Source organism: Tripterygium wilfordii, chromosome 20 (assembly GCF_013401445.1).
Source record: "Tripterygium wilfordii isolate XIE 37 chromosome 20, ASM1340144v1, whole genome shotgun sequence".
Taxonomy (NCBI): domain Eukaryota; kingdom Viridiplantae; phylum Streptophyta; class Magnoliopsida; order Celastrales; family Celastraceae; genus Tripterygium; species Tripterygium wilfordii.
Genome location: NC_052251.1, coordinates 10,638,098 through 10,658,327, shown reverse-complemented (window position 1 = coordinate 10,658,327; position 20,230 = coordinate 10,638,098). Strand labels below are relative to the sequence as shown.

The 20,230-nt window shown below is 35.9% G+C and overlaps 2 protein-coding genes across 2 annotated transcripts; both read right to left on the bottom strand.

The window, feature by feature from the left end:
• Window positions 1-1,817: 1,817 nt before the first annotated feature.
• On the bottom strand, window positions 1,818-2,952 carry LOC119987160 (LEAF RUST 10 DISEASE-RESISTANCE LOCUS RECEPTOR-LIKE PROTEIN KINASE-like 2.1). The gene has a single exon (XM_038831957.1). The coding sequence runs from the start codon at window positions 2,720-2,722 to the stop codon at window positions 1,913-1,915; it is 810 nt and encodes a 269-aa protein (XP_038687885.1). The 5' UTR covers window positions 2,723-2,952; the 3' UTR covers window positions 1,818-1,912.
• On the bottom strand, window positions 2,838-5,257 carry LOC119986982 (LEAF RUST 10 DISEASE-RESISTANCE LOCUS RECEPTOR-LIKE PROTEIN KINASE-like 2.8). The gene is made up of 4 exons (XM_038831667.1): window positions 4,352-5,257; window positions 3,207-3,239; window positions 2,928-2,980; window positions 2,838-2,864 (listed from the first exon to the last, which is right to left on the bottom strand). Exons 1-4 carry the CDS (start codon window positions 5,109-5,111, stop codon window positions 2,838-2,840), a joined length of 873 nt encoding a protein of 290 aa, XP_038687595.1. The 5' UTR covers window positions 5,112-5,257.
• Window positions 5,258-20,230: the final 14,973 nt, after the last annotated feature.

The following is a 20,230-nucleotide window of genomic DNA, read 5'->3' as shown; positions in this document are numbered from 1 at the left end:
CATGGGACTCAATGAGGTCTACGCAGCCGCACGTGGACAGATTTTACTCATGGAACCTTTACCTCCAGTCAACAAAGTGTTTTCCCTCATTAACCAGGATGAAAAACAGCGAGTCGTATCATCCCAAGTCTTGGGAAAGACACCGGAAGCAGCAGCCTTTGCTGCCAGGAATAGTTTCAGTTCGGCTGAAAAGAGATTCTCGGAGCAAAACAACAATGTGCGTTGCCACCGCTGCAATCTCATGGGGCATACTGCTGAAGACTGTCGTGCACACCTCAAGTGTGAATACTGTGGTCACAAAGGACACACTGTTGATATTTGTCGAAAGGACAACACTACCTGACTGTTGGAGAAGAGTAGGATCTACCACAGAGTGAGTGATATCAACTGGGGTAGTGGAAGCCATGGTATCCATTGAAGAAGGAGTCGGTGCCACTGGGACTGTAGATGAGGATGAAATAGTTATGGGAGACAGTGAGGTGCATAGCGCAACTTTACCGCCTTTTCGAGCCTGTAATCGCTCTTTGTGAGCCTGCCACCACTCGGGATATCCATGCTTTCTGAAGCAAGTATCTACAGTATGTTTGGTGCTGCCGCAATGAGTACATTTACCGCTAGTAGGTACTGAAAGTGACAAAGAACTTGTTGGAGTTCCATATTTTTGAACTGCCATAGCCATCTGAGGAACTTCTGAAGACATCATTGTATTCCGACGAAGTTCTTCATGTCTCACAGTTGAGAAAGCATTATTAGGTCCAGGTAGAGGATTAGTACGAAGAATATCTCCTCGAACAGAATCATATATATCATCAAGCCCAGCCAAAAAAGAATAGATTCGATCTTCATCAATTTCAGCCATTCGAGTCTTAATCACATCTGGCTGAGTAAAGGTAATTGGACGACGATGATCAAGCTCCTGCCAAATAACTTTAAGATCGGAATAGTATGCAGCCACAGGTCGCCCTGCCTGCTTAGTTGCCATAGCTTTTCGAGACAGATCATACAAAATAGATTTATCAGCACCCTCAAAATATGTTTGAGACACAACATCCCAAACATCATTCGCAGTGGGTAAACGAATAAAAAGATTCATTATATCGGCCTCCATAGAGCCAATAAGCCAGCCCTTTACAGTAGCATCCTCCATCATCCACTTGTTATATGTAGAGTCACTAACAGTAGGTTTCGAGGTCGTACCTTTGAGATATTCCATCTTTCCCCGTCCAGCAACGAACATAGTAACCACCTGAGACCAAAGAGTGAAATTTGAACCATTCAGTTTGATCCCATAAGGAATAGAGGTTGGTTCTTGACTTGGCGTCACCACAGGTGGAACTATAAGAGCACCGGATTCAGCCATAAGTTGTTTGTAATTTCTGGATGAGATTCTGGTTCAATGGTGCAATCAGCACCTGTTATGGAAGAAGCAATCGGCTTCTGTCGGATAGTCAGACCTGGTTGGAGCAGTCGGCCCCTAGTAGCTACGGTGATGGTGAGGTTGTATGTTAAGAGAACCTTGCTCCGATACCAACTTAATTTTAGGAGAATGAATATATCAATTATTATTCTTCTCTCAATCGGAGGTATATATAACATGTACATATCTCTTAAAACAAGAAAAAGATTATTTTTCTTCCCTCAATTACATATATCAAGGAAAGTAAATCTTTGACTTTACTTCCCTCAATTACATATATCAAGGAAAATAAATCTTGGGTAAATCTTTGACTCAAAGAATAAACAATATTCTAAAGAATACTCTACAAATATTCACTCGATTCAACAATATATATATATATATATATATATATATATATATATATATATATATATATGTATAGATAAGTCTTTCTACATGCTTGATCATGCCAAATTGGAGTTCAATTTCTCTAGCAGGTATACACATTTGTTGTCACAAAACTGATGAGCTGAAAGACTCTAATGGCAGTGATCTTGAAGGAGAAGCTACAAAAGGTCGTGGTGGGACATGCAAATTTTCTACACTTCCTTTCAACATATCTAAGACCTCACTAATGTTAGGCCTCCGTGATGGATCAATTTGTATGCACCAGAGACCCACCAAGACCATCTTCCTTGCAGCTTCATATTCCAATTCAGTCATAACATCACCATTCAATCCAAAATCATTTTCTTCCTCAAGTCGTTTATAGATCCAATGTGGAAAATACGTTTCAGTACTGCTATTTTCTTCTTTGATGTTTGTGTTGTTTCTTGCTCCAACCATCTCAAGAATCATCATTCCATAGCTATACACATCAGACTTATGTGAGACTCCTCCAAAGTTTTTGCTAAAAAGTTCTGGAGCAATGTATCCAATAGTGCCTCTAGCCTCGAGTACTGACACAATACTTTCTTTCTTAATGCAGAGTTTTGCCAACCCAAAATCAGAGATCTTCGGACAGAAGTCTTCGTCTAAAAGAATGTTGTGAGGCTTTATGTCAAAATGCAGAATCCTGGTCTTGCATCCTCGGTGCAAGTACTCGAGCCCTTTAGCAATCTCGACTGCAATTCGGAACATATTTTCCCATCCCAAAAAATGGTGATTGGTATTTGTGTTACTCTTGCCATATATAAACTTTTCGAGAGACCCGTTGGACATAAATTCATATATGAGCGCTCTTTTGCTTCCTTCTAAACAGAATCCCAAAAGAGTGACAATGTTGACATGGGAAGTTCTGCTAATGCTCAAAACCTCATTCATAAAAGACCACAATCGTTAATAATTACCTCGAGTTCTTGATCATCTTTATTTGATAGGATCTTTCGTTTAATGTAGAAAACAATTCGCCAAATTAGTATCATGGCGCAAGTAATGGTTACGGTTCCAAAACTGGCACCAATTCCTGTTTAAAGAAAGATTAAGAATTTTAATCATATTCAACTGGAGAAAGGAAAGAAAATAATACTTTGTGAGGCATGAGTGCATGCATGAATTTATCTTCATTACCATGATCTCTCACTGACGAGGGATAGGAAGAGATGTTTCGAGAGTATAAAGAGGGAGAATTTTTTTTTCTGAGGTAGCGTAGATAGAAGTAGAATATGATGCACATAATGACTACACTGCCAAAAGAGGCACCAACTCCTGTTTAAAGAAGACTAAGAATTTTAAACACTCCTGATTCACATTCAATGGGAGAAAGCAGAGAAAATCAAACTTTATGGAACATGAGTACATGACTTACCTATACCGATCTTCAGCTTCAATTTCCATTGATCTGCGACAAGATCAATTAAAAAGATCAATTTGGAGACAGGAAAGTTAAAGAATAGCATTCAAAGGAAAATTTTGTGCAAATTAGTATCAGCTTCAATGTCTGAACTATACCGTGGTTTGGATATTTATTGGAGTTTGAGAGGAAGAGGAGATAAACAACGATGATTTAAGCAAATCAGATATAACTTATGATCCTTCAACAAATATCCAATGCCATGACCCTACAACTACTGCTTATGCTAAATCCTTAAAGCCTTTGATAAGGCAACCAAAGAATAATCAAAAATGAAAATGCCAAATGAAGACTTTACGGGTCATGGTTATACCTAATTATGACATTAGAAATATCGTGCAGACAATACAAATTCAAACTGAAACCAAACTAACGAAATATCATGAAGATATCTCAAATATAGCATGAATCTCCACCACTTGCTCTAGTTAAGGCTGCAAAAAATCAAAACCTAATTTCTACCATAGAATAAAATGAAAGTATATTAATTAGTCCACTGAAAATAAATATGGTATATTCAGCAGGGTTTAATCAAGAGAAGAAAGCTACCTAGTACCTACTTCTCTTGGTCAAGAACCAAGAACCAGGAACAGTCCAATACAGACAATTCATTATCACCAACTCTTCCCTAGTGGACCATTGACTTGTTCAAAAACGAAGACTGGACTAAACATCAACTACACGCCAACCACATCCTATCCTATTGGGACTCGCAAACTGGGTTTCTTTATTTCTTTCCTTCATAGACAAAGTCTGGAAATATTAATCAAACAAAAATGAAATTCATCGACGAAAACCTGTTTAATCCCAAAAAAATCACAAACACATATATAGCTACTTATGACATGATGTAGCTTGTAAGACCTTCACTCTCAACACACAAATTTTAAGAAACCGTCTTTGTATCTGTTAATAAAAGAATGAATGCAATGAAAGAAGATATGAACACTACAACTTTAGTACTAGACATAGATTATACTTTAAAATTTAAATTGGAATGAAGGGTGAAACAGATGGATTCTACCTGTCTAAGATCCCAAAATGATTTGAAAAATAAGATCTTGAGATAACCATGGGAGTGAAGAGGATTTCATGCTTACCCTTGTCATCAGCACACTTAAAAGGCTGATGATGTCCGTCATGACAGTAGCAGATGAACTGCGTTCCAGGCGTCGGAGAACTCAAGTTGGTACCACAATTTCCACCAGATGCCACACAAGGATCACATACTCTATAAGTAAAGTAATTCAGACCGAAAGGCTTCTTCAAAGCCACACTAAGGTTTCCATCTCCATTGTCATAGAGTTCACCAAGAACCTCGTCTTCAACTGGAACTTCAACTTCTCCATTACAAGCTGTATCCTTCAATTCAGCTTCACCATACCTACCAGCGTAAAACACGTCCTTCTCTGTTCCATCGACAGGGCATGAGAAATTATAGCTTGATTCAGGAAAGAGAAAAGGGTTGGTGGTGCAGTTGTAAAACAGGATTAAGTACTTCACAGTGGAAGAGAGATTCAATGAATAACCCAAAGTTTCGCTCCCGATTGTTGGAGGACATCCCTCTCTGGGTCTGGATATTTTGATTGTATGAGAAGAAGAATTTATATCTTCCACCTGGTATTCATGCTGGTTGATGAACATAGTGGTAGTTGTATTCTCAGAACATTCGAGCCCAAACAGGTGGTGACCACACATTTTAGGTCGATCATTGCCCCAGAAAGGATAACTGATGTTCACCAATTTTCCACAATTGAAAGGAACATTGCAGTCTAGGAAGTCTTGATCTTCATCAGCACAAGCAAGAACAAAGATGAAGAAGAAGAAGAAGAAGATGGTTAAAGAATAAGATTGGTTCATGGATTGTGGTGAAACAGAGAGAGAGAACAGAGATGGTCAAGATTTATGGGTCTGGTTTTTGGTATATATTTTAATAAGTGTTTGAAACTGGTGTGCCATTTTAATTTCAAGGAAAGGAAGGAGATAGGAAAGTCTGCTTTTGATTTCTCAAACAATAATGTAAACAAAGACTAGTGCCATCTTTACTTTTGACTAGAAAATTCGGCCAACTATGAGAGAAGCAGAAAATTCTTCATGAAGGCCATTGACTTCTACTCTAAATGGCAAAACGTGAAGCTCGGACATTTGATGGCCATGGCGGCTAATACACGTAAACAAGACTAATTTAGAAAGTCCTTTCTTCCTCCATTTACCAATTAAAAGGACTAGCAGAAGTTACAGCGAAGTCACATATTGAAGCACGAGAAGGTGCAGATCTTTGGGGCATTTTAACACCCACCTTCTACGCCGGGCAAATTACACAAGATTTTTAAAGACACCGGCAAAGTAAATTCGAACCCAAATGGTTACAAACTCCACATGATGTCAAATTTCAACACAAGAAGCATCATCATTTGAAAAGTAATAGTATATCTAAATGGATACAATACTGCAGTGTCAATTTCAATTCTAAAAACTCAAAATAGAAAAATACGACAGTTGACGAAAAGAGAGCCTTACTAGTTCCCATTTAGTAGTTGTATGTATGTATTTATTTATGTATGTATGCACGTGCCACGTATGTATGTATCTACGTCACGCATCCCAGTCACGCATCCCACGTGCCTTAGCCTTAGATGTGGCCTAATGAGCCACTATGTAATGGGTACCCTCTCCCTCCACTATTAAGTTCTTTTAGTGGAGGTGTGTGGACTCATGACAAGTGATATCAGAGCAAAAATCCATCTTTTAACATGTGGGTGTGTATCGACCCGTTATGTTATGGGTCGGACTGCGTAAAAGACTACATAAATTATCAGAAATTCACACATACCAACAATATTGTTCACTTTGGGCTCTCCAGTCCTTGTGGATATATCGGGTCTGCACGATGCTGTTCCTCCTAAGCTCAGCTACTACAGGCCGAAACCCAACTCACTGAGCAAACATAGCTACTACGGGTCAAAGCCCAACTCATTTGATTTAGGAAAATGCTTAATTTGTTGAATGTAGGAGGTGAACCTTTGCTTTATAAACCCATCGGTTGGATTTTAACTCATGACACCCCCCCACACTTGTGGCCTGAGTTATGTCAAACCCAACAATTGGAATAGAGATACGTAATGCTTTGTTGAATGTAGGAGGTGAACCGTTGCTTTATAAACCCATCGGTTGGATTTTGACTCATAACACTCCCCCACACTTGTGGGTTGAGTTATGTCAAACCCAACAATTGAAATAGATATACGTCCAATAGGACTGAATCGTTCCAATACCCTATCTAAAATCCAAACCTCCACATATACTAACAATATGTGACCCGACTCATTTGGTTTAGGAAAATGCTTTGTTGAATGTAGGAGGTGAACCTTTGCTTTATAAACCCATCGGTTGGGTTTTAACTCATACTACTCCCCCACACTTGTGGGTTGAGTTATGTCAAACCCAACAATTGGAATAGAGATACGTCCAATAGGACTGAATTGCTCCAATACCCTATCTAAAATCCAAACCTCCACATATACTAACAATATTGTTCGCTTTGGGTTAATCGATTTCCGTGAATGTATCCGACTTACACAACTTTATTCCTTCTAAGCCCAGTTATTACAGGCTGAAACCCAACTCACTGAGCAAACTCAGGTACTAAGGGTCAAAGCCCTAATCACTTGACTTAGGGAAAGGTCTTGTTGAATGTAGGAGGTAGGCTTTTGTTTTATAAACCCATTGATTGGGACATACCCAACCGATGTGGTATTTTTAACTCATAACACACACATCCCGTGATAACGGCCTCTAAGAGAATGCCTAGCTGGGTAAAAGTCTCAAGTAAAAAGCAGTCGACACGGATGTCAGTGCGGAAACATGGTGATTTGTCACGTAAGCGATGTGGCCTAGTGAAGCACTATGTAATGGGTGCCCTTCCTTCCACTATTATGTCCGTTTAGTGAAGGTGTATGAGCTCATGAAAATCCATGTGAATAATAGTTGTAGAATGGAATAATTCAGAGGATGATATTCCTTGTGCTTTGTTTCTAGTCTTTTGAATAGCGATTGTTCCATGTTCAACCAAAAAAATTGTGACTTGGCTTCGGGTGCCTGATGTAATAATTCTCGCAAGTGCACAAGAGTCTATGAATAGTACAATGTATGCAAGTACGAGGTCGATCCCACGGAGACTAGTTAATCTAATTAATGTACCTAACTTGATGAATGATTGAGATTTGGGGAAAAAGAAGAATGATTGATGTAAATAAAATAAAACAAAGAAATAAAATTCAGATTTTGTATCCAATAAGAGAAGAACACTAGGGCAATGATTTCACCTAGTAATCTTATCACAAGCATCCAATTAAAAAAACACACAATTATGGTCCCGATTCAAGGGTTGATTCTTTCTTAAATATGTTGATTCGTTCGTTCGCGGTGCCAACAAATATTATTAACAATGGATTAATCATGTTCGGTTCGCAGTTTTTAACCCAAGGCTAACAACTCATTACGATCTAAAGAACTATAACAACCAATCAATCCCCTAAACCTTGTTCATGGCAGTCGACAATTGATTTCCTTAATTTCAGTTCCACTAAGACACGTGAATTCAGTTCGTTCCTTAGTCCTAGCTAGATGAATCTAATTGAGCATTCAATTGGTGGCCAATCAATCAAACAAACAATAGATTATAAGCATAGAAATTAAAGACAAGAATCATGAACCAAAATTATGCATTCAATTAATTGAAGTACTTGCAATAATCATACCAGGCTACATCAAGCCCTAGCAAAGAAGTTTAGCTACTCATGTTATAAGAACACAAGGAAACTAAATATGAGAACATCATGAACCAAGAACAAAAACAAAGAGAAAACTAGAGACAAGAACAAGAACAAAAGCTAGAGAATGTGGTACTCCAATTCATCTCTTCTATTATGCTAGAGGACTCCCTTTTATAGTGACAAAAGCTTCCTTCAATCAATGTCAATTCCAAATCATTCTCTGATTTCCTTCTCTCAATCTGATTCGGTTTTTCTTGTTTCCTTATTTCTTGCCAAAGTATTTCCTTCAACTTCACACCAAAGCTTTCTTTTATTTATTTCCTTCCTTCTCTCTTTCTTGATCTGCAAGTATTCTTCATTCCTTATTTGTATTGGATTCATCTCAAAGCAAGCATTGAACATGGGTTTATATGATGGACTTAAAGAAACCTTTTTTACTTTTGTACAAATTAATCTGCAATCCAAAATTAAGAGTATTTATGTAATATCCATGTCCATTCAAATAAATAGAGACAAAAACAAATGTAAAAGTGAGGTATAAAAATATATAAAATATATTACGATCAAATACCCCCACACTTAGCTTTTGCTCGTCCTCGAGCAAAATAAAAAATAAATAAAAATAAAAATGAAAATGAAAAACCTAACTCACTTTCGCAGGAATCGCGGTGACACTCAGCATGTGACACAAGCCTTTAAACCCCTAGGTGTCCCTAGTGGACGAGTTATAGTCTCGTGAGGGTTTACCAGAACGATACCCACAAACATTTAACTAGTCCTTCCAATCTCGCTCAAGCACCAAAGATGTCTTATAAACTGGTCATTAGCTAAAGAATTTCACAAAGAATCATGCTCAAATATATATGTTTAGAATTAGGCCAACATCAACACAACATATCTCAATCGAAATGGTGCACATTCATACTCAATTTCAACTTCTCACAAGGAATTCTCTCAAGATACACTCAATTTAGTGGTAGTAAAGTGTTTGCACTCAATTAATCTCATGAAAACAGTCATACCATATGCTTGCTTGTCCACCCATTCTACACTATTAAAAACATGTAACTTCATGAATCAAGAGGTCTTTATTCAAGGTTGTAATGGGGCCAAGGGTGAAGGTAAAAAGAAAAAGTGGTATAGGAAATCACAAAATTTCTAAAGAACTAGTAGAGCATAAAAATTAGGGTATATATCATCTTGTCGGCCCAATCTTCATTCTCAATATTCAATACTCCACCAATTCTTCACAACTTCAAGATTTCTTTCACTATGCACATAAATTTTTTTCCTCTTTTTTCTTATTCTTTTTTTTTTCTCTTTTTTTTCATTCATTTTTTTTCAGACAATGTCGAATCATACTACATATTTTTTTCTTTTTCTTTTCCCTTTTTTTTTCTTTTTCTTTTTCGACACATTAATGCACATGTGTTCGACATCAAATTTATTCTCCACCAAATAACATCCCAAAATAAATAAGAACTCCCCCACACTTAATTCTTTTCATCACCAAACTCAACATACTTGAACACCATCAACACTTGAAAAATCTCATGGTATGCTCTACTAATTCCTTAGAATTAGGTAAGTAATTGTTTTTCGGGTTAAAGGGTCAAGTAGATAATTTCATGAATAAAAAGGCTTATTTAGGCTCAAAGGGGCTTTCTAGTGGATAAATACATTAGGGTATAGGCAATTTGGCTATAGAGGTATCATCCTAATGCCTCAATCATATTCATGTCATCACATGTATCAATATAGTCTCAAAAAGGTTTAAAACAAGTTCTAGAGGAACATATAATCATGAGAGCACACAAGAAAGAAATTGGATTGATATGCATAATGTATCAATCATATAGGCTCAAAACTCACAAGGGTAATTATGCAAGTCTACATCAAGTCTAAACATGCTTCTTTCTCAATCAACATATCATGTTAATATTGGCCCATGAAAAATTGTAATTCAAGCTCAATTCTAGTGAAAATTCTCTTTACTAACAAACTAATTTAAGACCTAAACAATTTATGTCTCATCATCGCTTTGGAAGGAACTAAAATTTTATTTTTTTTCAAATTGTTTATTTTTTTTTTTCAATACAAGCTATTCTCACCCCCACACTTGAATTATGCAATGTCCTCAGTGCATGAAATAATGTGAAAAATAACGTGGAGAAAAAGTACTGAGTTAGAGTGATACAACCTGACTGCGAAAACATTCGGAAAATAATTCCCGCGTAGAATTCTGCACTGCACAGCTATCGTAAAATCATCAATTTCTCCTTCATCTGAGCTCGGATTCACGAACTGTAATAATTCTCGCAAGTGCACAAGAGTCTATGAATAGTACAATGTATGCAAGTACGAGATCGATCCCACGGAGACTAGTTAATCTAATTAATGTACCTAACTTGATGAATGATTGAGATTTGGGGAAAAAGAAGAATGATTGATGTAAATAAAATAAAACAAAGAAATAAAATTCAGATTTTGTATCCAATAAGAGAAGAACACTAGGGCAATGATTTCACCTAGTAATCCTATCACAAGCATCCAATTAAAAAAACACACAATTATGGTCCCGATTCAAGGGTTGATTCTTTCTTAAATATGTTGGTTCGTTCGTTCGCGGTGCCAACAAATATTATTAACAATGGATTAATCCTGTTCGGTTCGCAGTTTTTAACCCAAGGCTAACAACTCATTACGATCTAAAGAACTATAACAACCAATCAATCCCCTAAACCTTGTTCATGGCAGTCGACAATTGATTTCCTTAATTTCAGTTCCACTAAGACACGTGAATTCGGTTCGTTCCTTAGTCCTAGCTAGATGAATCTAATTGAGCATTCAATTGGTGGCCAATCAATCAAACAAACAATAGATTATAAGCATAGAAATTAAAGACAAGAATCATGAACCAAAATTATGCATTCAATTAATTGAAGTACTTGCAATAATCATACTAGGCTACATCAAGCCCTAGCAAAGAAGTTTAGCTACTCATGTTATAAGAACACAAGGAAACTAAATATGAGAACATCATGAACCAAGAACAAAAACAAAGAGAAAACTAGAGACAAGAACAAGAACAAAAGCTAGAGAATGTGGTACTCCAATTCATCTCTTCTATTATGCTAGAGGACTCCCTTTTATAGTGACAAAAGCTTCCTTCAATCAATGTCAATTCCAAATCATTCTCTGATTTCCTTCTCTCAATCTGATTCGGTTTTCCTTGTTTCCTTATTTCTTGCCAAAGTATTTCCTTCAACTTCACACCAAAGCTTTCTTTTATTTATTTCCTTCCTTCTCTCTTTCTTGATCTGCAAGTATTCTTCATTCCTTATTTGTATTGGATTCATCTCAAAGCAAGCATTGAACATGGGTTTATATGATGGACTTAAAGAAGCCTTTTTTACTTTTGTACAAATTAATCTGCAATCCAAAATTAAGAGTATTTATGTAATATCCATGTCCATTCAAATAAATAGAGACAAAAACAAATGTAAAAGTGAGGTATAAAAATATATAAAATATATTACGATCAGTGCCTTGTTTCTTGAAGACAGTTTTTTTGGTGCTTAAACATGGAGTTTTTCTTAAATAAAGTGGCTCATATTACGATATTATTGATAAGTATTGATTATTTTTAATATGAAGGTATACTTGTATTTTTGGGTATCCAGAAAATTGAGTATAGAAGGGAAAATCTTAACTCAATGTACTACTTAAATTCTCATAGTGAAAATAAGTCAGAATCCATGAACGTACGCACTCTTGCCGAACCACATAAAATCTCGTGTTATTCTTTTTTTCTCTTTGTTTTCGATTGCTTTGTTTATATTGTTTTATTATATGTTATCTGGGGAGGTCCAATTTACAGCAATTTTTAACTCTTTTTTTTTTTTTTTTATCATAGCCTCCCATGCTAAAACTTGACATTCTTAACAAATTGTTAAAAAAAGAGAGAGAGAGTACTGATATTCTTTTCTTTTTCTTTCTTTCATTGTTAGATACTAAGATGTCACACAAATATACTGCAAGGATCCTGTGAAAATGGTAAGATAACAAAATGCTAGTAGTTGCACAGAAACCCTAAGTTGTTCGCAAAACCCTAGACAACCCTGAATGAGCTTTACTTAAATCCCATTCATAACAACTCTCTGCTCTTTCATGGGAATTTCGTTCTTGACCTACTGATAGTCCACTACTTTCAAATTTGCGCAAAATCAAATTTTCATGTTAATATTGTGATGGTCGAAAATCGCCTAGGCCCAACTCCAGGCCCATGACCATGCTCTTTTACAGGAATGCTATCCAAAAGATTGCAGCCCATGACCCGGACCGGCCCGGCCCAACCCAGGTATGAAATCGGTTTGACCCATTTGGTGGATTAAGTAGTATGGGCTACATATATACACACACACAAGTTGGCATGAACTGGGCCCTATATTTCATAAGTTAAAGGGACTTTTGGAGGTCGGTACACTAGATTATACTTAATTATAAAAAAATACAATCACTAAAACATCCTTTTAAAAAAGTACATTGGGGATCATCTTTTACCAAAATAACCTCAAATTTGATTTTCTCTCTCCACGAATTGTGATACAATAGTGATACTTTTTAATAGAAGATCCAATTTAGTGTTCAATTTATATCTTTTGCTCATAAAATGATGATATAAATGTTAGAATGTAAATTTGATTGCATTACATGTCTTTCTGGTTCAATTATGTCATTTTAGTGGATTTTTACTGTTGGTGATACTATAGTAATACATCTCTACAGCTGTAAATGTTTTTCCAAAACGAGAAAGAGATGTACAAACCAAGAAAAGAAAACCAAGAAAAGAAAAGTAATTAGGAAGAAGAAGTATGCCTACTGGTTCAATTGTATCATTTTAATGAATTTTTGGTGTTCGTGATACTATAGTGATACATCTCTGCACTTGTAAATGTTTTTCCAAAACGAACAAGAGAGGTAACCAAGAAAAGAAAATCAAGAAAGGAAAAGTAATTAGGAAGATGAAGTATGCATACTGGTTTAATTGTATCATTTTAGTGGTTTTTTGGTGTTGGTGATACTATAGTGATACTAGAATGATACTATAGTGATACATCTCTGCAAAAAACGAATCATAGTCCAGATCTGCAAAAAAACGAAGCACAACCCAGATTGAACAACGAAGCATAGTCAAAATCTGTCAAAAACGAAGCAGAGCAACTTGACGCAGTCCAGATTGAGCAACGACGAAGAAGGCGATGAAGAGAGGAGAAACTCGGCCAAAAACGGAGAAGAAGGCAACGAAGAACAAATTCAGATCGAGAATGATGAGAAGAAGAAGGAGGAGAAGAAGAAGGAGAGAAAGAAGGAGAACACTTTTAGTAGAGAATAAGGAGAGAAAGAGAGGACATACTAGAGTTGGATAGTTGGAGGGAGAAGAAGAAGAAGAAGAAGAAGAAGGGTATTGTAAGTATAAACTAAAAAATATCTTAAATCAGATGACCAAATTACCCTTAAATTGCGATTTTTTACAATTTTAAAAATGTCCATGACCTTTTTACAATTAAGTTGTTCAAACTCTAAAGTGCTCTTACTGTCAATTGTCCGTAAGTTAAACCCACATTTTGGATGATAGTGTACTTCCATGGTCCCATAGCCACTCAAATCAAAATTTTGTAAGTAAAAGTGCATTTTTGGCTCAACATAAATGTTTGGATGCTTGAATTATCTCTCGTCTTTAGACACAATTAAGACACTACATGAAAGGTAAGATTTTTTTTAACAACCAAGAATGACTGTTGGGAAATTTGTCCAAGATCCTTCTTAACAAAGATATCACACGACAATAGAGAAAATCGAAATAGAAAAGTGTAATAATCACAATACAAGAATATGATGGACCAGCGAGGTCATTATTTTTTAATTCATCTTGCTTGCTGTTTTCCTGGTCTGAAGACATTAAGAAGTTGTGATTTACTGTCGGCCAGTTGGATATCCGTGGCATGGTAAGACAATTTGGTCAAAAGGATAGTATTTCTTTAAGGGATTGGGATTGTAGTCCATATAATTTTGACACGAATTTCCCTCAACACTATCCATAAGGACATTCAAATAGGTGACTCAAATGGGGGAGGTTGACCGAGGATATGTTCTGATACTATATTATAATTTGAAAAAGGAGGTGAGAAGTACAAGAATGAGGCGAGAGAAAAGCTTTGATTTAAACCACTTGAGGTATTTTTCACATTTTCTGTTCAAGGTCCATGTGACTGTCCTTCTAAAAGGTGCCTCTAGTGTTATTATGTTCGGTCATATTTATAAACCATATTGATTGCCCTTCACCGAGCGATGTGAGATTTTTGTATTAACATTCATCCGCATCTATGAGTTCGATTATACGAGACCCAACAAGTGAACTATATGGGTTAGGGTCTTTGTGGACGGTCTATTTATAAGGACATAGGAACATGCGACCCAAACGGGTGGAGGTTGATTGAGTCTATACTCCGGTACCATGTTATAATTTGAAGAAGGATGTGAAAAGTAGAAGAACGAGGTAGGTGAGAGAAAATTTTTGACCCAAATCCCTCGAGGTATTGTTCACACTTTGAACCAAAGACTCGTGTGATTTTGTTCTTTGAAGAGTATCTCTACTGTTATTATTCTTTTCTTTTTCATTCTTTCACTAAAAAATGCTGGAGATGACTTGCAATTGCAAAACAAAATGTTATGTCCCTTCTATTTATGGAGGAAAGGATCACATTCTTTGTTCTATAGGGATTGCTAAGTTTGACTAATAGATTTGGGTTTTGAATTAGACAAAGAATGGCTAGTTGGGGAAGGTAGAAACTTCAAATATTATTATTGTGAAGCCAATATATATCTCTGTGTGTGTGTGTGTGAGAAGGGAAGTAAGTGACAAATAAGAAAAAACAATTGTGCACCAACTTTATATCTCAACTTTTTGCAGCAATAATTTGCAAACAACAATAATTGAGTTCTTTATTCCACAAAAATTACCACCAAGTTTGTTATAAGCACATGAATTAAAAAGACACTAATTTTGACCATATGCATAATCTGCATGACCTCCCAACAAACTTTTGTAGTGGATAAGGTCAACAGGTTGAGATTTTCTAATTATTTTAATTGTGAAATGAACTATTTTGTAGAAGAGCCAGACAATGCAATATCATCAATGATTGGAACCATTTAAGTGAACTAATCCAAATCAATTTAATTCATTGAGTGTTTTGAGGACAAAGAATGCCACAATAGATATGACAAGCATATGTTATATGTTTCTGTTATATATGTCACACACACACATATATAGTTTTCTAAGTAAATTTTAAAGGAATAAAAAATAAATTAATTTCAAAAAGAAAGAACAGGAAGATAAAAGGAGAGAACAAAAAAGATGATTTGTTTTATGTACTTCCAAAGATGAGGTAAGCATGAAGGAATTTGGCGGTAGTATTGCTCCTTAAAATGTTTTAGGTATGCAAATGAGCCATTAGTTGAGTGGCAATGACTTTGCATGTTCCTGACTTCAGGTCATGGGTTCTATTCTCAACTCCTCCGAATATTTATAAGGAGCTGTGTGGACTTAGTCTGCCCCTGCATGTACTTGATTTGTGCCTCCTGCGTGGGGCTTGTTGCCACCTGTACTTTCATAGACTTGATCTGATGGTGTGTCGTATATTGTATTTGTACTTGTACTCGTACTCAAAAATAAATGTTTTAGGTACAAAAGATAATAACCTTTATTTAAAATTGCATAAAAAGTGCTCATGATTTAAGTGATTTATAAGTCTATATATAACCCAAGAAAATGAACCAAAAATGGTGGAGTTTTATAATTTATTATTCCGTGAGTGTAGGATAAGTAAACAATGTGTGCTCAAAAATACTTTTTTTTTTAAGGAGTAATCCATCTAACACATAACCACATCGGACCCACGCTTACGTGATAAACTCTGGATACGTGAGTCTCCCGTTCCACACACCTTATCCGTCCCACATGCACCAAGTAATTGTAGGAGCCTTTGGTAGGGGCAGTGTCATGTATAGTCAAGGGTATGCTCTTGCCTACACTCAGTTTTTACAAACATGTCTAGGGGTATTCTAGGATATTCACGAATCAAGAGGATACACTTACAAGGAGTGCTAATACACGTTGGGGATCTCACTATCGCTCTATAGTGAGTTTGTTTATCATGTATGGATTTATTCTTGAGGTGCTTGAAGTATACATGAAAGTGATAATGATTCAGACCATAGAAGAGAAGCGCATGACTTAATAGCTACAATGGAATCTTTTGAATTTGTGTTTAGTTTGCTTCTAATAAAAACAATATTGTCTATCACTGATGAGTTGTCCTTTGCATTATGTGATGTTTTTGTTTTTCATTTTAATTTTGCCATAAAATCAACGAGAAATTAGTTAATTTTTCAGTAAATAACCCTAAAAAAAATTTCGTGGGCATTTCCTTCCAACCCTTGCCAACTTTTCACCCTCCACAAAATTCATGGCTCCGCCTCTGACCTTCAACTCATGAGAATGACTCCAAAGAATTTACTGGATGTGGGGAGTAGAACCTAGAACCTCTTACCTTTGGTAAGAGTTAATCCTCCTAAGTTAAGACAATGCCAAGTGCCAATTTCAACAATTGATTGTTTAAAGTAAATGGGCTTTGATTTTAATCTGTTGTACTATTAAATTTTTCCTAAATATTTAGATACTCTTATTAGGGAAAAAAAATAATAGTACAATCAAGGTTTATATTGATAATCATATTCTTTTTCATAAAACCTAAGCAATCCAATTGAAGCAGGGATTTGCTCTCAAAAGAATAATCATGTTTAACATGAAATACTTAAATTATTTTTTTTAGTTCTTCCAAAGAAAACATAAAGTTATCCAATAATTATATTGGTTAGGATGTGACAAGTATTTTTTTTTAGTATTTAAGACAAATCGCAAATCATCTTCTTTTTTTTTTTTATCTCTAAAGTTATGGCAATGTTTAGCATGAGTTAACGTGCAAATGTATGGATATAGATAAAATGTCCATAAAAATTCAATATTTTTTGTGTGAAAGATAATTTCATTTAGTTAAGAGGAGTTACGTTCAGGGTGGATGGAGGATGAAATCCCATCCAAAGGAACAAATACAGACTCATAATTCATATCAAGAGAAGCCAAATAGCTAGTTCATTATCATTTCTAGGTGTGTATTATACTCGGCAATCCAAACTCGATAACTGAAAACAAATATCTTCTAGTATAAAACCATTTGAAAAAATGGGGAAGGTCTTATTCGTGAAAAACAATGTTTCTATTAAAATAAAGGATAAAAATTAATAGAATAATAAAAATTATCCGAAATTAATGATTAATTTTGGATAATTAAAAATCATCTTATTCATGTAATTTTTATATATACTAAATACTCTGCTTCACACTCCTTCAGTCCATCTCCTTCACGCCTCTCAGTACTTGAATCACAGAAGTTCCATTCTTCCTCCCCTTCCAATCTCTCTCTCTCTCTCTCTCTCAATTTGTCGAATATCTAAGTTTCTTCTCTACTGAACAGTCATCTTTGTTAATTCGGTCAGCCCAAATATGAGTATATGATGAACAATTTTATCTGTATGTGTTTGGGTATTTGATCCATTGCAGCTAAAGCAAAATAGGGTTTTTCATAATCCTTTTTGGGTACTGAGGAAATCCGGAAAAGATTCGATCTTCCAGGAAAAAAATTGTTAGGTTTACAGCTTTGTTGTGACTGGAGCTAATTTGAGGTTCTGAGATTTGGGTTTATTGTCTTTGGATTTTACTTTTCCTCCGTTTTCTCGGAAAGCAAACAGGGGATTTGGGATAATGCTGGGAGCAGGATTGCAGCTTGGGCGTGCTCATCTGTGAAGAGCAAGGTTTCGGAAGATTCTGTGCCGCCATCAGTGGTCTCTCGTAGCAACCTTGATAGGTTCCTCGAATACACCACACCTACCGTCCCGGCTCAATATTTCTTTAAGCTTCAATCTATGTTTTCTTATTTGCTTTTTAGTAACTTGTTTGCTGTTTTTGGTTGCTGACAAGATTGTGGAAACAGTAGGAAAATTTGAGTTTCTGAATTTGGGTATATGTTTCATTATTGTTAGTATTGCAAGTTACAGCTCTGCGCAAGACAACAATTTGGCTTGTTTATAAAAGGCCTCAGGAAGACTTGATGGGTCAGGTTATACCCAATAGTTTTGGTCCAAGAAATCTATCAGATCGTTGGACATGCCCGAATGTACAAACGTCAAATACCCGACGTAATTTTTCTTGGGTCTTCTACAACGGATCCTACGGAACAAAGTAAAGTTAAAGATGAGAGGCTTGCACATCGGTGGAGTACCTGTCAATGAGCCTCCAACGATCAATTCAGTAATTGGAGTAAGGTTGATCAAGGCATATATGTAATAATGTAAGTATGGATGCGTATATGGGATGCTAGGTAAAGGACTGTGAATTGGCTGAAGGTTGAAGATATGATGATAGCTTTAGCTGGATATGATTGAGATTGAACGTGTCCCTCATAGAAGAAGGAGGGGGTTTTTATAGTGGGATTTTGGTCGACCAAGGTTGACATTGGAGGTACTAGGGTGTGTACAGGTTGCAGGTAGTCATGGAAAGGTGGTGTCGAGTGTCAGTGCAAATGGCTTATTTTGGTTGGTCAAGGACGAGTTTTGTACAGTGGTCAGGCGGCTCAGTGTTAGATAGTGGTTTCAAGTCGTCTGACATGGCGTGCTAGGCTCATAGATTTTATCCAGTTTGTCGAAGTCAAGTTTGACAATGGTCTCAGATGACTGTTGCCTTAGGGTGGCTAAGTCTGGGTAAGGGGATTGTGATTCAAGTGTACGATCAATATGGTGTAGGTTGAGTGCATGCATGAGTATGATATGCAACGGAATTGAATCGAGCGATTGATACTTGAGGTGAATGTGACCGTCGTTCATCGACAGTTGATGGCGTTGAACACCATTGGCTTGGACGTCCATTGATGGGCCGCCTGAAGGCGTTGGATGCCCATGGGCTTGACCGTCTTGGGCTTGTTCTGGTTGTGTTGATCGATGCAATCTGGTGTTGATCGATGCATCTCATGTTGGCCAACATCTAACCTGGCTAATTGGATTATGTGTTGACTGACAAGTGGACCAAGATGATTTTTGGCCACTACAATCGTCATCGGCACAAGCAGGTGTAAAATTGAAGAAGAAGAAAAAAGATGGTGAAAGAAAGAATAAGATTGGTTCATTGTTGTTGATGAATAGAGATACTCCAGATTTATGGGTTAGATTTTTCAAAGACATGAAGGTGATGAAAACGGTGAGTTTTGGTTTGATAGGGAAATTGACTTCAAATAACATTTAGATTGAAGAAATTCTTCAAAAAACTGTGCATTTAGAGTGTGTTTGGATTAAGAGATTTGGAGGGAATGCAAGATAATGGAATGTAGAATACATTTCTCTCTCCCATGTTTGGATAGATAAAAAAAGAAGGAAAAAAGAATTAGTTTAATTTAATAATATATCCTTACTTTTTATATTTAAGTTTTTTTTAGTACTTATTTTTAAGTATTATGTACAAGGATAAAATAAAATTTTAATTTATAAATAACTTAACTAACCATCTTCCCTCCAAATGACCTCATGTTGAGAGAAAATATTTTGACAAAAGTCTATAGAAATCTTCCTCTCAATTTTCTTCAAATTTCTCGCTTTAATTTTTATAAATTATCCAAACAATAAAATTAGAAGAAAACTTTATTTCCCTTCTCTTTCCGTTTCTCTAAATCTTTCAATCAAAACATATTTTACAACCAAAATGTGAAGTTTAGGTGTTGACTAAAAGAGTCATGTATGCATAAATAAAATGAATGGGAGCTTATATTTTTAAATACGAAAAAAGTCTTTATTACAAGTTTTCATGTGGATCATCTGTGATGGATCGTACTTAACACAAGAGGGGGGGTGAATTGTGTCCCCAAATTCCGATAGGAATCTCTTTTTATAATTTAAAAGGAAATCAATGTCAATTAACAATTAGCACACAAACTTGAACTCTAATGATTATCCTAATCAATATTCATTTCAATGCAAGATGTGATACAATATGGTAAATGATCAATTATCAAATAATCAAGGAATTGCAAA